General features: G+C 38.6%; 1 protein-coding gene across 2 annotated transcripts in view; it reads right to left on the bottom strand.

Annotated features, from left to right (window-relative positions):
- Window positions 1-22,053, bottom strand: part of LOC110930772 — a 34,489-nt gene that overhangs the window by 906 nt on the left and 11,530 nt on the right. The window contains exons 3-5 of one of the 2 annotated variants that reach the window (XM_035986931.1): window positions 8,400-8,525; window positions 225-670; window positions 69-126 (exon numbers count right to left, since the gene is read on the bottom strand). In XM_035986931.1, the coding sequence (XP_035842824.1) occupies window positions 112-126; window positions 225-670; window positions 8,400-8,525 (587 nt within the window). In that variant the 3' untranslated portion in view covers window positions 69-111. Of the gene's footprint in view, window positions 1-68; window positions 127-224; window positions 671-8,399; window positions 8,526-22,053 lie in introns of those variants that run through there. The other variant, XM_022174146.2, reaches the window with a different exon arrangement.

The following is a 22,053-nucleotide window of genomic DNA, read 5'->3' as shown; positions in this document are numbered from 1 at the left end:
TATAAAACCGGGGGGTCGAAAACGTATATACCTACAAAATCCTATACGAAACGTACATATATAGCACTACTGGCCGAAAAGTTCGGGGGGTCGGGCGCCCCCTCCCGCCCCTTAAATCCTACGCCCCTGCGTAAAACCGTCAACTCATGTTATTTGTCGCTGTATATATATATATCCACGGATCGAAGAGGGAGGAGATGGAAGTGAGAGATTTAATTAATTACCTTGAACCATAGCAACTCCCATTGCATTTTAAAGACATCTCCTCTTATATGATGAAGTCCATTATAGTTCTTTGGCTCCATCCCAGCTAAATGCAAGATGTTATTTCCTTCCGTGTCTACATGGACAGCTATCATGTCCTTCATAGACCCTATCTCATGTAATAGATTGTAGATTCTCTCATGACGATGAGAGACAGCTACGTGAAATATGGTTTGCTTGTTAGCATTCACCGTCCACATGAGATCAGGACACTGACTAATGATCTCCACCAAAAACTCAGTGTTGCCCATTTCTGCAGCATCAAATAGCACCTGAGGAGAGTATTTTCCTTCCTTGCCCTTGAGTATGTGCTCCCTAGGCATTTTCGTTATCTCTTTCCAGATTTTTCTAAGTAACTCCATGGCATCACTATCCTTTTTCTTTTGTTTCGCATATTCTCCAGAAACTATAAACAAATAATAAGAGAAACAAAGTAGCATGTGAAAAAAAAAAAAAAAAACCCATGGATTCATAATTACCAAGTATACATATCACACTACTAGAAGTTTGGTAATATTTCCTACAAATTTTATGGTTAAAGATTATTCGCTGGAAATTTCTAAAATTTGCGACACATTTTGTACCCACTCAAAGTGTAGGAGAATTTACTCCGTATTAATTCTATCGAAATTGGTATACAACATTTAAACTTTGTACTATATACTTCCTTCAATACCATAGTTATATGTGTGGTGAATATTACCTAGTCTAATATGGTATCATGTGGTGAATATTAGGGTGTGGTCATGATCTTTATGGTCACCATGACCCTCCACATTAACGTCATGTTATCCACTTCTAATCCAGCATCCAAAATCACTACTCTAAGGGTGTGGTCATGACCCAAACCACTATTCTCTTATTTTAATTTATTATTGTGAAAAGGAAAAAAAATGTTGAAAAAGGAAACGAGGCCATGGTTGCCATGATTTAATCCATACCAACCATGGTAGATGAATCAAGGGGATAGTGTACCAATTCATTAATGGTCCTACGTGGCAATGGATAAACCAACCCATGGCCCCCACACCCTTCTGTAGGTTTCAGACCCAAGATCACAACACAAAGAAATAATAAGCTTTCTAACTCTTGCTTTTTATTAATACGAAAAGTGGGTATACAGAACTTCTACTACTCTATTATTTATAATAAGGAAATACTAACACATGCAAAATAACTCAGTCCACTCCTTCCTGATTTATAGCAATGATTCCAACGTCATTTCTGATATACTTGGTCACCACGTTGTCATAGAACTCGGTCAAATCTGACCACTTTGTTACTCATTATCTGGCTTGCTAAATTGACTCCAAGACCCATCACATGTGACCCGATAACTTGCTAACCCATTTAGATAAACCCGATAACCGACTTGATCCGTACTCGATCCGAACTTGACCCGTATATAACCCGCAACATCAAGATTACCCAACACCTTCAGCCTAATATGGTATCATCCTAAACATCAATCCTTATCACCTTTCTTAGACTTACCACCCTTTCCTTTTTTTCATCTCGATCTCTTGTCCATGTCATCTTCTTCTAGAGACACCTCTCTTCCCATGAACACCCTTCTGCATATGTTAACAATCAAGTTGTCCTCCTCAAATTATCACCAAGATTGGTTTCATTTTGTCGATGGTTCATATCCGGCACCAACAAAAACCGTAACCCTAGAAGGTAAATTCATCCCAAATGTTGAATCTACATCATGGTTTGAAACAGACCAAAGGGTCTTCCTTCTCCTCCTCAAGTCTTCTCTAACCTAAGATGCTATGGCTGAAGTCCTAGGTTTCTATTCTTCACATGACATTTGGCAATCCCTAGAATCTACGTGTAGTCACGATTCTATGGAAAGATCTCAAAATCTTAAAGATTATCTTCGATAACTTATGAAAGGTCGCTCTTTGTTTGTTAGATATATATATATATATATATATAAACTTAATTATGTTAGTATATTTCATGAAACTTATATTTGATATGTGCTTGAACTTACAAACGATGAGATAAGCGGGTGGCTTATTCAAACTGCTTATGGCAGTTATTCACGCCACAAACAACCGCCAAAAATCTCGTGTATAAATATGATATGTCCGGCATCATGTTCCGGCACTAAGACATTCAGAAATACAATTCCGTTTGTCCATTCATACTCGTGATTTCACTCCATTCATCTTACTGTAACTGCACAGTTTCGTTAATCATAGCTGTTAATCAGTTTTACTCTCCTAATTCCTCTGCAAAACCTCTTAAATCCCAACATGATGATGATAGCAATTGCTTCTGCCAACATAGTGATATCAGAGCCATGGATTCAAAGAAGGCAGAAATTCAACCCACGGCGACAACGATGCCCTGCCAACATTGCCTTGATGAAAAACACGAAAAAGAGAAGAAATTCCCTCGGGTAAGGCTATGTTATTACTGTCATCAACCCGGCCATCTGATTTACTCGTGCAAAGCGAAGGAACATGACGAAACCACTCAATTAATCAATCAAGCAATAAACGCTGGAATTCAGAGACAAGAGGATGAAGTTGTCTGCCGTGATGAGATGATTGTTACCGGAACGGAGGGTGGTCAGTGGGGAGATATATGGTATGTAAGTTCTACGTTTCCTCATCATTTCACTGGTAATTTGAACGTGTTTAAGTGAATTAAACACTTAGTTGGGGTAGAAACAAAAATAGGGGAAAGTAATTTCCTATTTACTCGGGGTATCGGGGCTGTAGAGATCAGATTTGGTAATGAAACTTTACGAATACAAAGTGTATTCCATGCACCAGAGATAGATCGAAACGTATTAAGTCTGGATCAATTAACTCTACAAGGGTACACGGTTAAAAAATCTGGTGACACTTGTAAAATATTTCCGATGTTCTCTGCATCGGTCATGAATTCTGTGAACAACGTGAATGGTTTAACCAAAGAAGAAGAACTCAGTTTAAAGGAAAAACAGAGGGTAATTGATTCAAGTGCAGTGAACGATGAATATAAGGAAATTTATCTCAATTCTTATTTCGAAGATCTGAATTTATCCACTCAAGAACCCGATTGGAGTCAAATGATTATTCGTAATATGGAATTCCATGATTTTTCCGACTGCAAGTCACTGTTGGAAATGATGGAGGATGGTGAATTCGTGTTCAAGTATAAACATGAATTGGAGGGAAAATTCGAAGAAATGTTAACATGGTTTATTAATGTTAGACTGGGAATTACTACACGACCCATTCCACAATACGCGTCTGATAACAGGAAAGTGGATTTGCTCGGTTTATATATGGTGGTTAAACGTGATGGAGGGTACCAGAATGTGACCGATAACAATCTATGGGCTATTGTTGCGAAAGATATGGGCTATGAATATCACGATGGTGAATTCATGAGGATTATATATGCAATGTATCTCGATGTTCTAGTCTACTATCACAAGTTCAAGGCGGTATAAGGAAGGGTGATTGATAAAGAGGTGGTTGAACACAACCCAGGTCCTTCGGAAGTCTGCCATGAAAGGAGGAGGAGTGATGGAGATGTTCAAGATGAAGAAGTCATTCAACACTATGCCTTATTCGCCGGAAATGACTGGGAAGGTGCAATGAAGATGCAGAAGAAACACCGTAGATTTGAGTTCAAGCAAGCAAAGAAAGCCGTGGATGAAGCTAATTGGAGTGTCCTGATGTATGCTTCTAAGCATAATCAAGTTTAGGGGGTTGTGTTAGATATATATATATATATATATATATATAAACTTAATTATGTTAGTATATTTCATGTAACTTATATTCGATATGTGCTAGAACTTATAAACGACGAGATAAGCGGGTGGCTTATTCAAACTGCTTATGGCAGTTATTCCCGCCACAAACAACCGCCAAAAATCTCGTGTATAAATATGATATGTCCGGCATCATGTTCCGGCACTAAGACATTCAGAAATACAATTCCGTTTGTCCATTCATACCCGTGATTTCACTCCATTCATCTTACTGTTACTTCACAGTTTTGTTAATCATGGCTGTTAATCAGTTTTACTCTCCTAATTCCTCTGCAAAACCTCTTGAATCCCAACATGATGATGATGATAACAATTGCTTCCGCCAACATCGTTGCTGATTATGGCCGCAAATTCAAGACCATATGTGATAATATTGATGCCATCAGTGAGTCTGTGCCTAAAAGATAATTAAGTCATTGGTTTCTTTGCGGTTTGACCCACATTTGAGACTTTTTCAATAGCACAGAGGGTTTATTCACCATCTTCCTCTCTTCCGTACTATTCTTGAACGAGTCAAATGACATGATATTTTTGTCTAGTCTCTTCCTGGACTAGATCTGGCTCCCGTTGCTTTCATCGCCTATAAGGCTTCATCTCGGCTACTGTCTCGAGGCAGAGGACGTATTAGCTGAGGTAATTAGTCCGGTACTATGAACTTCGGTAGTAGAGATTGAAGACCTCCTCATTGCCAGCTATGTCACAATAATGGTCATTTTGCAAATGCTTGCCTGAATTTTTGCTCTGCAATCGTCTATTTTTTTGCTGCAAACTTAGCCCAAGCTTTTCACACGGATTGCAATATAACCGACTCAATACCAGATTGGTGTGCTGACTCCGGTGCAACGGTCTACATGGCACCGTCAGCAACTCATGTTCACTCCTTGGCTACTTATCATGGTCATGACAGTGGCTTTTTGAAATGTTAATATTCTCTTAACTCTCGCATTGGTACTCATTCGGTTAATCTGAGTTAGAAAATTAAAAGATGTTCTAACTGTTCCTAATATTAAGAAGAAATTGCTTTCCGTCCACGAACTTACTAACGATTACCTAGTTAATTTTGTAATTTCTTGATCTTACTTTACTATTCATGATTTGGTCACCAAGCACTTTAGGCTACAGTTTTTTCTTCTTCAAAAGCATCATTTGAGTTATGGTATAAACGTCTTGGGCATGTTGCCTTTGATGTCGTTTAGATTTTAAATAAACATGGATTTTAAATCTTACATCCGATTAGCCTAAACCAAATCTTTGTTCTTCTTATGAACTTTGGAAGCATAATCGGTTACCTTTTTTATTGAATGATAAGATACCACTACAATATGTTCTCGATTTAGTACATTGTGATTTATGGGGACCCCCACCCATTATTTCAAAAGATGGTTATGGATACTCTGATGTGTTTATTGATGGCTTTTCAAGGTTAACATGGTTTTATCCTTTGAAGGTGAAATCAGATTATTTTGAAGTACTCAACAATTTTATGACTTTTGCTCAAACACAATTCTTCTGCAAAATTAAAGTATTTCAAAATGACAGGGTAACTAAATTCTTGAATAATAAAGTTTGGCATTTATTTATAACAACTGTACTCATCATCGGATGTCTTACCCATATACATCTCTACAAAACGGTTGAACCAAACACAAACATCGTCACCTTACCGAAACCGGACTAGCCATGCTTTTTTGTGCTAACACACTCGCTACCTTTTGGGTTGACTCATTCTCTTACGTTACACACATCATCAATAATCTATTTCATTTGGTGCTAAATTACACAAACTTCAAAGTGTTTGGATGTCGAGTATTCCTGTACTTACGACCATATACTCCACATAAACTCGCACCCCGAAGCATCGGGTGTATCTTCATCGTTTATTGCATTCAATACAAAGCGTACATGTGTTTTGTCCCACTAATTTCTCCAACATATATAACCCGCCATTCAACGTTTAATGAAGACTCGTTTCCCTTTTCCATCACAAATAAAACAGTCTTCATAGCCTACCTATTCCTAAGCTCCGACAATGATCCTACGCCGCCCATTACACCTTCTCTGTCCCCTTCCAATAAAAACCCCAACTCCACCCTCACTCACCCACTGCCCTTCCGCCCAAGCCCAAGCCTAACCATCGACCCACTTCATAAGCCCATTGTCCTTCCTATTCTCACAACAACAACTTATACCTGTAGTCTTTGTCAACGGTTCTAAATGAACAAATCAACCCTCCATTGCACTCACCTAATCCACCTTCACCAAATCAATCTCCACCTTTGCTAGTTCCCACACCGGATTCTCCACCTACACCTGATACATCACCAATTCCTATGCAATTGTTACCTTCATCATTTTATCCCATGGTTACTAGGAGCAAGGCTGGAATTACGAAACCAAAATCTATCCTAGACATAATTGTTATCGCTCTTACACCCCTTCATTATGCCTTGCTATCAACTTATGAACCAAAAGGTTTCAAAACCGCCTCCAAACATAAATAAATAGTGGTTGTGATCGAAGAACTCATGGCGTTGCACCAAAATCAAACATCGAAACTTGTACCACGACCCTCGAATACAAATGTTGTTGGATCAAAATGGGTGTTTTGCACGAAATGTCGGCCATATGGATCTATTGACTGGTATAAAGCACATCTTGTAGGTTAGGGATTCACACAAATTCCCGGTTTTGATTTCTCACATACTTTTAGTCCCATTGCTACCATCATTCGTATCGTCCTTTCTTTTGTAATGCCAAATCGATGGACTCTACATCAACTAAACCGCTACATGGAGCAACCACTGTGTTTTGTTGACAAGAACAAACAAAACCATGTGTGTCGTCTCAATAAGGCTCCCTATGGTCTAAAATAAGCCCAATGGGCATCGTTTCAATAACTAAATTTCTTAATTTCTCAAGGATTTATTTGTAGCCAAGCGGACAACTCACTTTTCGTATTCCATCATGGATCATGTCTTTTATACTCGTTAGTATATGTTAATGACATCATTCTCACTGGATCCGATAAGCCATTTATTCAACGGTTTGTTACCCATTTAAAAAGCGAATTTCCCATCAAGGATCTAGGGAGTTTAAATTACTTTCTTGATCTTCAAGTTTCATACACTACAGAAGGCTTACTTCTTAGTCAAACCAAGTATGCTCACTACATCCTCACTTGTGTCGCTTTACTTGATGTCAAACCAGTTGGCACTCCACTTGTCACCAATGATGCGTTCACTAGTCAAGGCCAAACCATCCACGATACCACATTAGATTGATTACTCGTGGGTGCCCTTCTATATCTCACCATAACACTACCATATTTATCATATGCAGTAAACCACACAAGTCAATTTCTTCATTCGCCAACGATTCATCATTTCCAACACGTTAAGCTAATCAGATATGTTAAAGGTACGATCGGGTATGGATTAACCTTCTCATATCCTAGTTAAACCACTTTAGTAGGATACTTAGACGCGGACTGGTGCCCGATGCACTGAAACCCAATGTTCCAACTATGGCTACTCTATCTTCTTGGGTGGAAATCTAGTCTCTTTGAGCGTTAAAAGCAACCAACAGTGTCTCGGCTGTGACCTAATTGCTCTACCATCCGCTCGTCCAACATTATTAGGTGATAACTTGAGTGCTCTTTTGCTTAGCCAAAATTTGGTCACTGAGAGGCAAACACACATGGACATTGACTACCACTTTATTCGTGAAGTTGTGCCTTCCGGTAAGTTGCACAGACTTTTTTCCCACCAAGCTTTAGGTGGCCCGTATTTTCAGAAAACCCTTAACAAGACCTCTATTCGAATTGTTTTGTGATAAATTATGGGTTTATCCGCCACCCGTTCGCTTGAGGGGGTATTGAAGAATATACTCATGGAGAAGAAGAAAAATAATCTCTCCATATTAATTTAATCGAAGTTGTTATATTTCCTTCAATACCAAAGTTATATGTGTGGTGAATACTACCAAGTACCAAGTCTAATTGAAAGCACAAATTTAGCAACGACATTGTGAAAAGAAATCCGCAAAAATGCATAGGAAATTTCCAACCGAATTCTTACCCAACCTTTTATTACTGTGTTTTCTTGGAAAACAATAAAATAAAGGAGTGGCAGAAATGTGTTGGAACATTCCAACCGGAAGTTTTTTTTTAAAACTTTTTCCTACAAAGGTTTTTGAAAAATTATCGAAAAAAGATATTTTCTACACATTTCCTAAAAATGGTGACAAGTTTTTTAGTAGTGTAAGAAAATGTAAGAAACCTAAAACTTGCTAGTATTGCATAGATTTATAATACAAGTTGTATAGTATATATTGATTAACAACTGTGGATACTTACACGACTTTCTCCAGGAAAATTGTGAATCTCTGTCATCATATGCTTTAGGTCTTCTAGCCAAAGCTTCAAGTACTTTCTCGTTTAGGCCAAGTTCGGGGTGATCATTCAATACTTTTAGTGCGACATCTAAGAAGAATACTATAAAATTTTAGTGCGACATATATGTTAAATAAACGATCCAGGGATTCTTGAAAAATGAAACATAAAAATTTAATATATTGAATATGATGAAAATAAAATGTGTGATGTCAACCTTCAAATAATTCAAAATAAAAAAAAAAAACAAAAATCTCTCATTGAAGTTATATGAACACTAAGAAAACAAACGGGGAACTTTGGATCCCTTTAACATCTCAAACGAACTAAGATTAATGAACTTTAATGTGACAAAATCCAAATTGTCGCGTCCATTTACCTAACCTAACCATAAACTCCAAACCGCCACCCAACTGTTGTGAGCAGTGGCGGAGCTTAACCAAAAGTTTCGGGGGCGGAAAAAAATGGACACAATTTATATACTATATAAATATTTAGGCAAAATAATTGGGGGGTGGGGGATCCATTATAATTTTAAAATTTTTGGACGAAATTCAGAAATTTTATACTTCTAACGAAACATTGAGGGGGGGGGGGGGGCAGGTATCAACTAAGCTACGCCCCTGGTTGTGAACTTAAAAAATCCGTACTAGTCCTCAACATGCAATCAAACTGGATTGTTGTGAAGCATGCCATGTATCAAGAGTCCAATGTATAAGGTATCTCTCAAATGGCAATGCACAGGGCCGGCCTCGGGGGTGGGCTAGCCGCACCCCGGCCGAGACCCCTTTTCTCGAGGGCCTGTATTTTTTTTTATATATTTTCAAAATAATACATTTAGTTTATACATCCTTTCCTTGTACATCAAAAATGTGTTAGGGTGGTTGGATAAACTGTCTCAAAGTCAAAACAATGTCAAGGTCGCCGGTTTGAGACAATGGGCCTTTTGCATTTGTAATATCCTATTCTTTTTTCAAGTTGTTTTCTACATTTGGCAAATGATCTATGCCTTTTTAAGAGCTGTTAAACAGCCCTCATCTGCTCCAATATATTCAGCCCAAGAATGCCCATAAACAAAATTACCAAACGAATTGTATTCTATAATATAACAATTGTTGAAACTCCTTATGAATAGTATATTAATTGGGCAACTATAGCATACTAATTACATTTTTGCCATCCATCTTTTTTGTGTTGAAAAACTCTTTTTTGATCCACCAATCATATTTATCAAAGTTAAGTGATGTACTTAGAATATAAATTAATTTTGATTTATTAAATTTGTATAAAAATTTTAAATAGTTACCTTATTTTCTCTATTTAAATCTTTATAAATTATTAGAAAAGTTTTTATATTAAGTAATAAGAATGTGTTTTTTTATTTATTTGTTTCTTTTGTATTCTTTTGATCTAAAAACTCTAGACATAGTTTTTTCTTTCAATTATGATAGCGAGTGCCAATAACTTAAAGAAACAAAACAACACCGATCGAACTCCCGTCGCGAAGCACGGAAGAATTCTACTAGTTATCATAAAACCACATATCCATTCATCAACGAAGCAAAAGAAAAAATATTCTAATTTTTGAAAATATATCAATAATTCAGAAAGGGGCGGCGGCGCAACTTGTTGCCCACCTACCTTCTATTTTGATGTAACTTGACAAGTATGTTTACATGAAATGAAAGCATTGTATTTTGCGAGGAAAAAATCATTTACAAAAAATAAATTGAAAATGTTTTGTGTTGGTCTACTTTTGATAATGTTTTCAGTTGATTTATGGTTAAATAGTTTATAATGTATGATTTTTCTTTATGTTGTGTTTTACTGTGCATTCAGTTCGAAGCCACTTGAACCAAATTTGCACATGAATACTGTTTGTATATTAGTACAAATTTTATAAGACTAAGTTGGTGATGACTGATTAGGATGAGTAATGCTTATTATTTGTATATTAGTACAAATTTTATTTTAATATCTTAGTAGCTAGTCTTTGATTTTTCATGATTTGTTTGGGTATTTAAAGTGAATCATTTTGATATAATGGTTGCCTGATCCCATGTTTATACATGAAGTTCCGGTTCGAAACTTGGCACCAACATGTCCCCTCTGAATTTTTTGTTTCATTTTATTCAAGCTTGTGGCTATAAAGCCCAAACAGAGTGAAGACAAATGTTTAAAAGATTTGAGTTTGTAACCTAGTGTTTAGTAAATTGGCCCAAATTTTTTTTAATTGAATCGGACCTTACCGCAAACAGTATATGTATGTATTCATTTGTAAGTTTCTTTTTCAGTTCATTTGGTTACCGTACTTTTAATTGTTTTGCTTATATTAAAATGTTTGTTTAACTTAATTTTGTGCTTATATTATATTGTTTAATTGTTTGTTTATGTTAATTATTATTGTTTGTTATTGAGGTTAACATGCAATAACTTAAAAATTTAGGGGCCTATTTTTTTCTACTCTTGCACAAGGCCCTCGAATTCTTAGGGATGATCTGGCAATGCAAATGTCTGAAGTGCAAAATGCGTCATCAAAACATCATGTTACACTACCATCAGTATGTCGGAAAGAAGAGAATGTGTGAAGATTTTTTAGGAGGATTTCCAGCCCAATCACAGCTGTTTTACAGCCAAGACTCCAGCTCAGCCATTTATTGACTTTCCTTTTATTCTTGTTTTCGAATTTCTATAAATTGGGCATATGTATGTGTATTCAAGTATGAACTCAGTAATCAAAAACATCATTTTATCTCTATACGTGCTGATATGGTATCAAAGCAGTGCATACGATCTTGAGATCAATCCGCTCAAACCACAAAACAAAGTCATTCAGTGAAAACCCATCTCCTTCAAACCACAAAACAAAAACCGATTCAGAAAACCTCTCTCCCAAAACTCAAAATCAAAATCAAACTCCAAAAAAATTTCAAAAACCTACCTGTTCATCTTCTTCTTGCCGTCACCGCCGGTCACCAAACACCACAAACCACCAGCCACGTCATAACTATCCACACTTCTCTCTGAACCGACGGAGAGCCAGACATTGTAACCGTCACATCGTTCTCCGACCGCCACGGAACACTCGCCGGCCTCTTATCTCCGACGTCAACCTCCACAGTACACCTCCGTCTCTCTGATTCTCCTCCCTCTCTCTCTAAAAGTGCAGAAGGTTTATATAGAGTAGAAAGTCTGGGGGGCTAGGTTTTTTTTTTTTTTTTTTTTGGTTCTGTGTTTTTTTTCTATGTGAAGAAGAAAGGAAAATAAAAGGTGTGGTGGGGATAGAAAGCACGTGAAGTAAGGAAAAAGGGGATTGGGATTATCACCTTTTTTGGAATCTTTTTTTTATTTAAGACAACATTTAAAAAAAAGATTTTGCAAATGATTAGTCACAGGAAGTATGAGTTGTTGAAGGACTATCCATCAACAAGTGGGGAAGCCTATTTAACAACACAGAAAAGCGGTGATCAAGTCAGTTCTTGGATTTTTGATTGTGGAGCCACTGATACGATGACGTACGAGCCATCAGACTTCGTGTCTACAAAGAAACCAAACAGAACTCATATCAAGACGGCAAATGGCGAAAGTGCTTCAGTAAAGGAGGAGGAACTGTCGAAATATCTCCCAATCTGAGATTGTCAAATTGTTTATATGTTCCTTCGTTAACACACAAATTATTATCAATAAGTCATGTTACAAAGGAACTCAATTGCATAGTTCTAATGCATCCTCATTTTTGTATCTTACGGGACATCAGAACTGGAAAGATAATTGGGCGTGGCACTGAACGACAGGGCTTATACTATGTGGATGAGGTGACTTAGTCAGGGACTGCGATGCTTGCTCACGGAACAAAGAGTAGAGAAGCATGGCTTTGGCATAGGAGATTAGGGCATCCTTCCGCCGGGTATCTACATCTTTTACTCCCTAAACTTTTTCCGTCAAACAGTACTTTAGACTGTGAAACATGTGCCTTAGCCAAAAGCCATAAAAAACCTTTCAAACCAAGTAACACTAGGGTCAGTGAACCCTTTTCACTAATACATTCCGTTGTTTGGGGTCCAGCTGAAACGAATGGAGGTCAAAATCTTCGTTTCTTCCTATTATTTGTTGATGACTGTACCCGGATGACATGGGTATATTTTTTAAAACACAAATCTGAAGTCTTTAACAAATTTAGAATGTTTTACACCATGGTCCAAACTCAATTCAAAACCAACATTCAGATCTTACGATCTGATAATGGAGGGGAGTACGTTAATACCTCCATGAAACAATTTATTCAAGAGAAGGGAATAATTCACCAAACCACTTGCCCAAAACACCCAGAACAGAATGGTGTAGTTGAGCGAAAAATGGCATTTTGGTAGAAATGGCCCGAGCCCTTATGCTTGAATCCAAAGTCCCTAAATCTTTTTGGCCCGAAGCTATAAACACAGCTGTGTATCTTCTTAATCGTTTACCAACCAAAGCCCTTAACCTAAAAACTCCCCTAGATACCTTATCCACATTCACCAAACTACCCCCACCTCTTACATTACCACCTCGTGTCTTTGGGTGTACCGTTTTTCCCCATATACCTAAAATCGAACGATCCAAACTTGATCCATGTGCCGAAAAATGTGTCTTTGTGGGTTATGGGGTGAATCAGAAAGGATATCGATGTTATAACCCATCACGACGTCGTGTGATTACGAATGTCCACTGTGATTTTCTTGAAACATAATATTACTATCAGTCCCATCTCAGTGGTCAGGAGGAGATAGAACATGAAGACTCACTGAGCTGGTTGAAGTGGATTCCATCTGCAAGCGAAAATGAGTCATCTCATACATCCACACATACTAAGCCTGTCGAAAGTCTCATCCAAGAATCATCCAGACTGGTGTTCAAGGTAAGTGACTCTCCAAACCTTGGAAATGTGTCTGAATATGATCAAGATACCACTAACAATCAGGAAAGTCCCGAGACAATAGAACAGGTGGAGATTGCTGAGCAAAACAACACAGTCCAAGGAGAAGTCGAATCTAATGAACAACATGATGGGAGTTCTGGAACAACAGCGGGAACATACGTTTTACCTCCTAGAGCCAATAGAGGGGTTCCTGCAAAACGGTACTCCCCAGAAAGGGAAACCAGAAATTCAAGGTATCCTACAGCCAATATGGTTAACGGGAAATTATCTAACAGTGCGAAAGCATTTGTTACCTCACTATACTTCGAACAAATACCGAGTTTCGTAAAGGAAGCCCAGGGTAAGAAGAACTGGAAGGAAGCAATGGAAACGGAGATGCGTGCTCTTATGAAAAACAACACGTGGGAGAAGTGCGTTCTTCCTAAAGGAAAGAAAACTGTTGGATGTCGGTGGGTGTATTCAATCAAATATAAACTAGATGGTTCCATTGGAAGATACAAAGCTCGGCTCGTAGCCAAGGGTTACACTCAGACGTATGGGATCGATTACTCTGAGACATTCTCTCCGGTTGCAAAAATGGACACCATCAGAGTCCTCTTCTCCGTGGCAGCCAATAAGGAGTGGCCTCTCTACCAGTTTGATGTTACAAATGCATTTCTCCATGGAGACCTAACAAAAGAGGTCTACATGGAAGCACCTCCAGGTTTCTCAGGGGGTTTTAAAGAAAGGGAAGTATGTCGGTTGAAAAAGTCATTATACGGGCTAAAACAATCTCCTCGGGCATGGTTTGGAAAGTTCACTCTGGCCATGAAAGAATACAGGTATCACCCAAGTAATGTTAATCATATATGTAGACGACATGATTATTACCGGGAATGATGTAGAAGAAATAGCACAGCTAAAAGAGAATCTGTTTTCAAAATTTGAAATGAAAGATCTAGGGAATCTCAAGTATTTTCTCGGGATTGAAGTTCTCAGGTCTAAACGGGGGATCTTCATTTGCCAAAGAAAGTATGTCCTTGATCTTCTGGCGGAAACCGGGTTGATTGATTGTAAACCCGCAGATACTCCAATGGCAGTGAACCACAACCTTCACATGGAACTTAATGGGGAGCTTGCGGACAAAGGAAGGTATCAACGGCTCGTGGGCAAGCTAATTTATCTCTCTCACACCCATCCTGATATAGCGTATGCGGTTGGAATAGTAAGTCAGTTCATGCACCAACCACAAGTTGCCCACATGGAAGCTGCTCAGAGAATTTTAAGGTATCTCAAGGGGACCGTAGGCCATGGAGTGTTGTTCAAAACAAATGGACATCTGAATGTTGAGCTCTACACTGACACAGACTGGGCAGGAGATAAGGGAAATCGAAGGTCAACATCAGGGTACTTCTCCTTGGTCGGTGGAAACCTTGTTACTTGGAGAAGTAAGAAACAAAAGGTGGTTGCTCTGTTGAGTGCTGAAGCGGAATTTAGAGGTATAGCTCGAGGGATAAGCGAAGTTCTTTGGATCAGGAAGCTACTAGAAGACATTGGTTTTTCTCAAAAGGAACCCAGTAAAGTTATGTGTGACAATACGGCTGCAATACAAATCTCAGAAAACCCGGTACAACATGATCGAACAAAACACGTGGAGGTAGACCGACATTTCATCAAAGAGAAACTAGAAGAAAGAATCATAGAGCTCCCACATGTATCGTCAAAAGATCAACTCGCAGATATTCTTACAAAAGCCGTCAACGGAAACGCTTTTAGTAGCTGCTTGAGCAAGTTAAGTATTGGTGACCCCACTACTCAACTTGAGGGGGAGTGTCGGAAAGAAGAGAATGTGTGAAGATTTTTTAGGAGGATTTCCAGCCCAATCACAGCTGTTTTACAGCCAAGACTCTAGCTCAGCCATTTATTGACTTTCCTTTTATTCTTGTTTTCGGTTTTCTATAAATTAGGCATATGTATGTGTATTCAAGTATGAACTCAGTAATCAAAAACATCATTTTATCTCTATACATGCTGATACAGTAGAACTGCTCATGATTCCTAAAACCTTTTTACACCGTAAAGATTTACCAAAAATGTCTCCTTAAACCAACATAAATTACGCATTCGTTTTGACATCTCTAAAAATACATTTTAATTGTTCTTAAGATACATACACCAAATGACAAGGCCAGATTCTGAAATCGTTGTGGGCCATGTATAAATAACGATCAAATGGTGCAACTTGAATCTTTACATAATAAAAGCGCTTAGGTTTACTTATGGTAACATTGGTTGAACCAAAGTCACTCAATGATTGAGTGTTTATATTTCTTCAGCTATAATTAAGGTAGCTAATTAGTTTCTTACAATCAACAAGATCCTAAGAGCTTCTACAATAGACGTTCTTTAGAGTATTTTGAGGAGAGAGGATGTGATGTGGAGAAAAGATGATTGGATTTGTAGAAGAGAGCGTGTGTTGGTGATTATGTGCAAAAAAAAAATCCAATTCAGGCTTTGTAAGTTAAGGGATCAGAGATTCAGAGAGGAAATAGAGGAGATTGACTCTTTTGGAGAGCAGATGGTGTTGTAAGAGCATTCACATCCCATTCTGTATTTTTATATGAGTGGGTTCTTGTATATTATAAAAAGTGGTTTTGTGCCGAGTTAGGTTGTTTTGATTCTGAAATCTGACTTTAACCAAAGTTTGACCAGTGAGTAGTTTCTGGTAACCGTTTGTTAATAAGAGAAAAAGAGACTAAGAAACAGATCAGTTTAATTAGGTTCTATTGTTTTGGTTATTATTTCTGTAATAATTAATTATTTTGTGAGAAAGGTAAAAAGGCTTTTGGTTTAGACTTCTTGTTGTTTATCATGGTAGAAGACGGGAAAATTTCAATCGACAGATTATTGGTGGAAGATGTAAGTAGAAGGATTGCTGGTTCAAAAGGATTTAAATGTGGTACTAATGGGGTAAGATCTAAGAAACCAGAACTAGCTGATTGGGAATCGAAAGATAAGAAAGCTAAGGTGGTTATTACACTGGATTTGATGAAGAGCATTGTTTTGTTAAACATCATGAAGGAGACCAAGGCTGGTGATACGATAGGTTCTATCAAATGTGTATGCAAAGCCTTTGGAAATAAATAAGATGTTCTTGATTCGGGAGCTAGTTAACACAAGAATGAAAAAAAGAGGCTTAGTGACAACTCACATTGACAATCTTAAATCAAAACTGGCAAGGTTATTATCTGTTAGGATAACATTTGGGATTGGAGGACGTGTTTAATGAAGATTACTGAAGTATTGATGAGGGTTGGATGGCATTTTGTGGATTATGAAAAGCCTTCAAGTGGAGATTATTGGGCATGTGAAGGCTTGGGGCTTGGGCTCAAGTTGGTGACAAGGAGAACATGGTTTCGAACTGGTTTCTTTGAAGAGGGCCCATTCTGGTTTTCTTAATAGCTAAGTTAAAAAACCCCTAATTTAAGTGGTATCTTTGGTAGGTTGGTATATGACGGTTAACTTGTTTAGGAAGAAAAAAAGATGGATTAGGCAAGCCGCCTAATGCATGTTTTCCTAAATAAAAGTTACCTTAATTAAGGTTTCTTGTTTCCATTGTTGTTAACCTTCGTTTTGTCTCTATGTAAACAATGCTTGTACTTGTAAGCTTTGAGTACCTGAATAAAGAGAATGCCTAGGTGTAGCCGTGCACGTATGTTTGACATTGAAACTGAACCACGTTATTCCTTTGTGTTTTTTATATTAGAGATGTATTAGGAAAAAAATATTTTTCATTGTTAGGAGAGTTGTTAGCTTAGACATTCTATATATATTGTATTATCTCAGATGTAATTCAAGGAAATCAATATACCATAATCACTTTTATCGTATCAGAGCCACCGTTCTGAAAACCCCAATATTGCCCCCACCACCATTTTTTTCCTTCCTTCTGTCGTTCTAAGCAAGGGGTGATAAACGTGTTTCTTCATCAAGTTCTTCATCGGTTACGACCGAAACCAAAACCCTGCATCTGGTGTACTCTGTCTCTAACATACAACATAAAGTTCGAATCCTGGATGGTGTCAAAGTTACCTACACGACATGGGTGAAACTATTCAAACTTCATGCCCGCGGATACGAAGTATTAAAACATATCGATGGAACCGATCCCTCGTCCGAAACTTCCGATGATTATGAGTCCTAGAGGAAGATCAATGTCGTAGTCCTTCAATGGATCTATGGCACACTATGTGATGATTTGTTGGTCCGAGTATTAGAAGCCGAGTCGACTACCCAGCAGGCTTGGAATCAGATTCAAGCCATATTAACACCAAAAACTCTACAACATCTAATCTTCTTCATGCGTTCACTACCACTACCCTAGCCTCTTATGCTAACATGAATGAATATTTTCAGAAATTGAAAGATATTGCAGAAAAGTTAAGCGATGTGGATCAACCAGTTACGGAGTCACGATTGGTACTGCAAATGGTTTCCGGGCTTCCACCCGAATATGATTCCACAGCTGCCTTCATTACACAGTCCAACACGACTTGGGATGAGGCTATCGACATGATTGATCATGTGCAACACAGGCAACTAGCTAGAACACAAACTTCTCAATCGACTTTTGTCACTCCTTGAACCAACAACCCGACGCCTAATGGCTCCAACTCGTACCAGGTATCCAACCCAAACCCTACCCCACCTCCATCTAACCATCCAACTCAACATTATGACTAGTATCAACAACGCTAATACCAATGTGGACGTGGCCGTGGGTACCGAGGAGGACATGGTAGGGGCGCTATAACCAATTTTATAATTCACAACAACAGGCCCCTCACCAGCCTTGGACAAACCCAAACTCCACTGAATACCCACCATCAAATGGTTACAGCCCAAAACACAAATGGGTATGGCTGGTGGGCCTCCCCACCTCCATGTCCTCACCCTCATCAATCACCTTAGGCCGCCAACTAGGCCAGGCCCAACAACTCAAACCAGCCCCCTGCACAAGCAGCCCCACCACAGCAAGCCTATCCCATGTTCGGGCCATCAGCCCTATCGCCTCAGCATATATTTCCTCTAACACAGAATCCACCAGTTGACCCGCTCACCCCTACTGATCTTGGAGCTGCTCTTAGCACTTTGAATCTCAATCAATATGAACCACAGTGGTATATGGACTCAGGTGCGTCCTCTCACATTACCTCGGACTCAAATAAAATCAATACTCATTTATCTACGTCTTTTAATGCATATTTTTTGTTGGCAATGGTCAAACTTTGCCAATTGCGGGTACCAGTAACGGTATTCATATAGTGCCAAATAAAACCTTTCACCTAAACCATATTCTATATGCACCTAACGTTGTTAAAAACCTTATGTTAGTTAGAAAATTTACTCTTGATAACCTTGTCTCTATTAAATTTGATCCTCATGTTTTTACTTTGAAGGACCTCAAGATTGGACAACCAATTTCACACCATGATAGCACTAGGGACCTCAATCCGTTCACCTCACTCGTTCAAGCTTTACTTGCATCTTCATCAAATAAGTGGCATGATCGTCTAGGCCACCCTGGTTCACGAGTTTTACATTCCCTTTCAAGTCGTCATTTAATAAATCACAATAAGATTCGTTTCATTTATGTAATCCGTGCCATTTATCTAATAGTAAAAGAATTCCATTTGTTGCCTCTAATTCATTTACTTATATTATTCATTATCACCTTTGGACATCACCTGTTTTAAGCAAATCGTCTTACAAATATTACATGGTGCTAATTGACAATTACTCTCACTACGTATGAGTATATCCATTGAAATTCAAGTCAGAGGCATTCCCCACCTTCGTTAAATTCCATAAATTTGTTCTTACACAATTTCAAAAATACATAAAAACATTTCAATGCAACCTAGGGGGAGAATTTGATAATCATGCTTTCCAAAATTTTGCAACCTCTAATGGCCTTGTGTTCCATTTTTCGTGTCCTCAAACCTCATCCCAAAATGGACGCTCAGAGCGTATGATTCGAAGACCAAATGACATCTTACGTGCTATTTTGGTTCATGCTCACTTACCACCTACTTTTTGTGTGGAAGCACTTCACACTACTACTTATCTACATAATATACTTCCCACAAAAAGGCTTAACCTTAATACCCCAACCTTTGCCCTTTACCGATGTTATCCAACCTATGATAATCTCCGTGTTTTTGGATGTGCCTGTTACTCGAATATGTCAACCACCCAACCTCACAAACTCCATCTGAGGTCCACCCAGTGCATATTCCTTGGTTACCCGGAAAACTTTAGAGGCTATCGTTGTCTAGACCCTTTAACCAGCCGAGTCCACATCTCGCGTCATGTGGATTTTGATGAAAACTCCTTCCCCTTCACCGAGCCTTTACCCGACAACACCTACCAATTTCTAGCCGATGACTTTATCTACCCCACCACATTCCAATTCCAACATCCCTTACTATCACCATACCCGTCAACCCTGTAGCCACTACCCACCATGCCATCGCTACACACCCTATCGCCACCACCCAGCCTTCCGTTTCAACTTCACCACCTCCAACACTCTTTATCCCGCAAACGACCGTCCCTCTCTCCCCACCTCCAAATCAACCGAACCCACCTACCCCTCCTATCGATCCATCTTTCCAACCAACTGCCACCTCCCAACCCACCAATACCCACCAAATAACCACAAGGAAAAAGGATGGTATTACCAAACCAAATCCTAAGTACAACCTACACGCTACCACCTCCACTACCATCTCACTGATCCCTACCTCCTATCATATAGCCCTTACTGACCCGCATTGGCAAAAGGCTATATTAGCTGAATATAAAGCATTATTAGATAATGGTACTTGGGAATTGGTTCCCCATCCGGAATCTCATCCGGTTATCCGTTGCATGTGGTTATTTAGACATAAATTTAAACTAGATGGGCAACTCGATCGTTACAAGGCTCAACTTGTGGTAAATGGTAAGTCTCAAACTATTGTTCTTGATTGTATGGATACATTTAGCCCCGTGGTTAAACCTACAACTATTCGGACAGTTTTATCACTTGCGTTATCTAAGGGTTGGCCCATCCATCAATCCATCAATTGGATGTTAAAAACGCGTTTTTACATGGGGAGCTACGGGAGACTGTTTTTATGCACCAGCCACCAGGTTTTGTGGATACATCTAGACCCAACTTTGTTTTTCGGTTACGTCGGTCTTTATATGGACTTAAACAAGCACCTCGGGCATGGTTTAATCGGTTTTATAATTTTATCTGTTCTCATGGGTTCAAAGGGAGCCTTTGTGACACCTCTTTATTTGTATATCGCAATGGTAATCATATGGCCTACTTACTTTTATACGTTGGTGACATTATTTTGATAGCGTCATCTACATAATTTCTTAACCATATTATTCAATTACTTTCGAATGAATTTGCCATGACTGATATGGGCACTTTACATCACTTTCTTGGGATTACAGTGCAACACAAACAAAACAGGGTATTCCTCTCGCAGTCTTAGTATGCTAAAGATATATTACATCGGGCAAACATGACTTCATGTAAACCGTGTAACACGCCAGTGGACACCTTCTCTAAACTCAGCGCCACGGATGGTGCGCCATTACCAGACGGTTCAGTTTACTGAAGTCTTGCAAGGGCATTACAATATCTAACTTTCCCTCGCCCAGATATTGCTTATAATGTACAACAGGTATGTTTGTTTATGCATGCACCTAGGGAACCACATTTGCCTTTATGAAGCGGATTGTACGTTATATTCAGGGTACTATTGATTATGGTTTACACTTGACAACTTCTCTCAATCACACACTCACTACATATTCTGATGCTGACTTGGGGGTTGTCCGGACTCGCGTTGCTCCACATCTGGTTATTGTGTTTATTTGGCTCAAAATCTTATATCTTAGTCCTCTAAAAGACAACCCACAGTGTCTCGTTCCAGTGCCGCAACTGAATACTGCGGGGCGGCCAATGCCGTTGCCGAAACTAGATGGCTTCGTAACTTGCTGCTTGAGTTACATGTTCCTATACAACGTGCAACTATTGTGTATTGCGACAAATTTTCCGCCGTTTATTTGACTGAAAATCCAGTTCAACTTCAAAGGACCAAACATGTGGAGCTCGATATACACTTCGTCCGTGAAAAAGTTCGCTTGGGTCACATCCGTGTTCTCCATGTACCTGCCTCCTATCAATACGCCAACATCTTCACAAAAGGGCTCTCAAGACAATTGTTCCACAACTTTCGCGCCAATTTGAACATGCATCCATCTCCCCGCTCAAATTGAGGGGGAGTTTTAGAGATATATTATTGTATTAGGAAAAGATTATGTTTCCATATTGTTAGGAGAGTTGTTAGCATAGACATTCTGTGTGTGTATATATACATATATATATATATATATATAGGGTAAGGTTATTGTAAAAAAGGTTAAAAGTGTGAGAAAGGTGAGAAATATTGTGGAGATGACATGTGTCCTAAATCTAAATTAATTCAAAAGGGTAAACAAGTAATTTTATCATTAAGGGTGAGGTTCAGCTACAAAGTCTAATTTTTCTACAAAGTGTACAAAGTCATAAAACACCACAATTTTAGCCATAAAACACACTCAGACCCACAAATAACATATTGAAGATCACTAAAACACAATATACAAACCCTAAGAGTC

This window comes from Helianthus annuus, chromosome 17 (assembly GCF_002127325.2).
Source record: "Helianthus annuus cultivar XRQ/B chromosome 17, HanXRQr2.0-SUNRISE, whole genome shotgun sequence".
NCBI classification, from domain to species: domain Eukaryota; kingdom Viridiplantae; phylum Streptophyta; class Magnoliopsida; order Asterales; family Asteraceae; genus Helianthus; species Helianthus annuus.
Note: the sequence above shows the minus strand (reverse complement) of the source record. Positions and strands in the feature narration are given on the sequence as shown.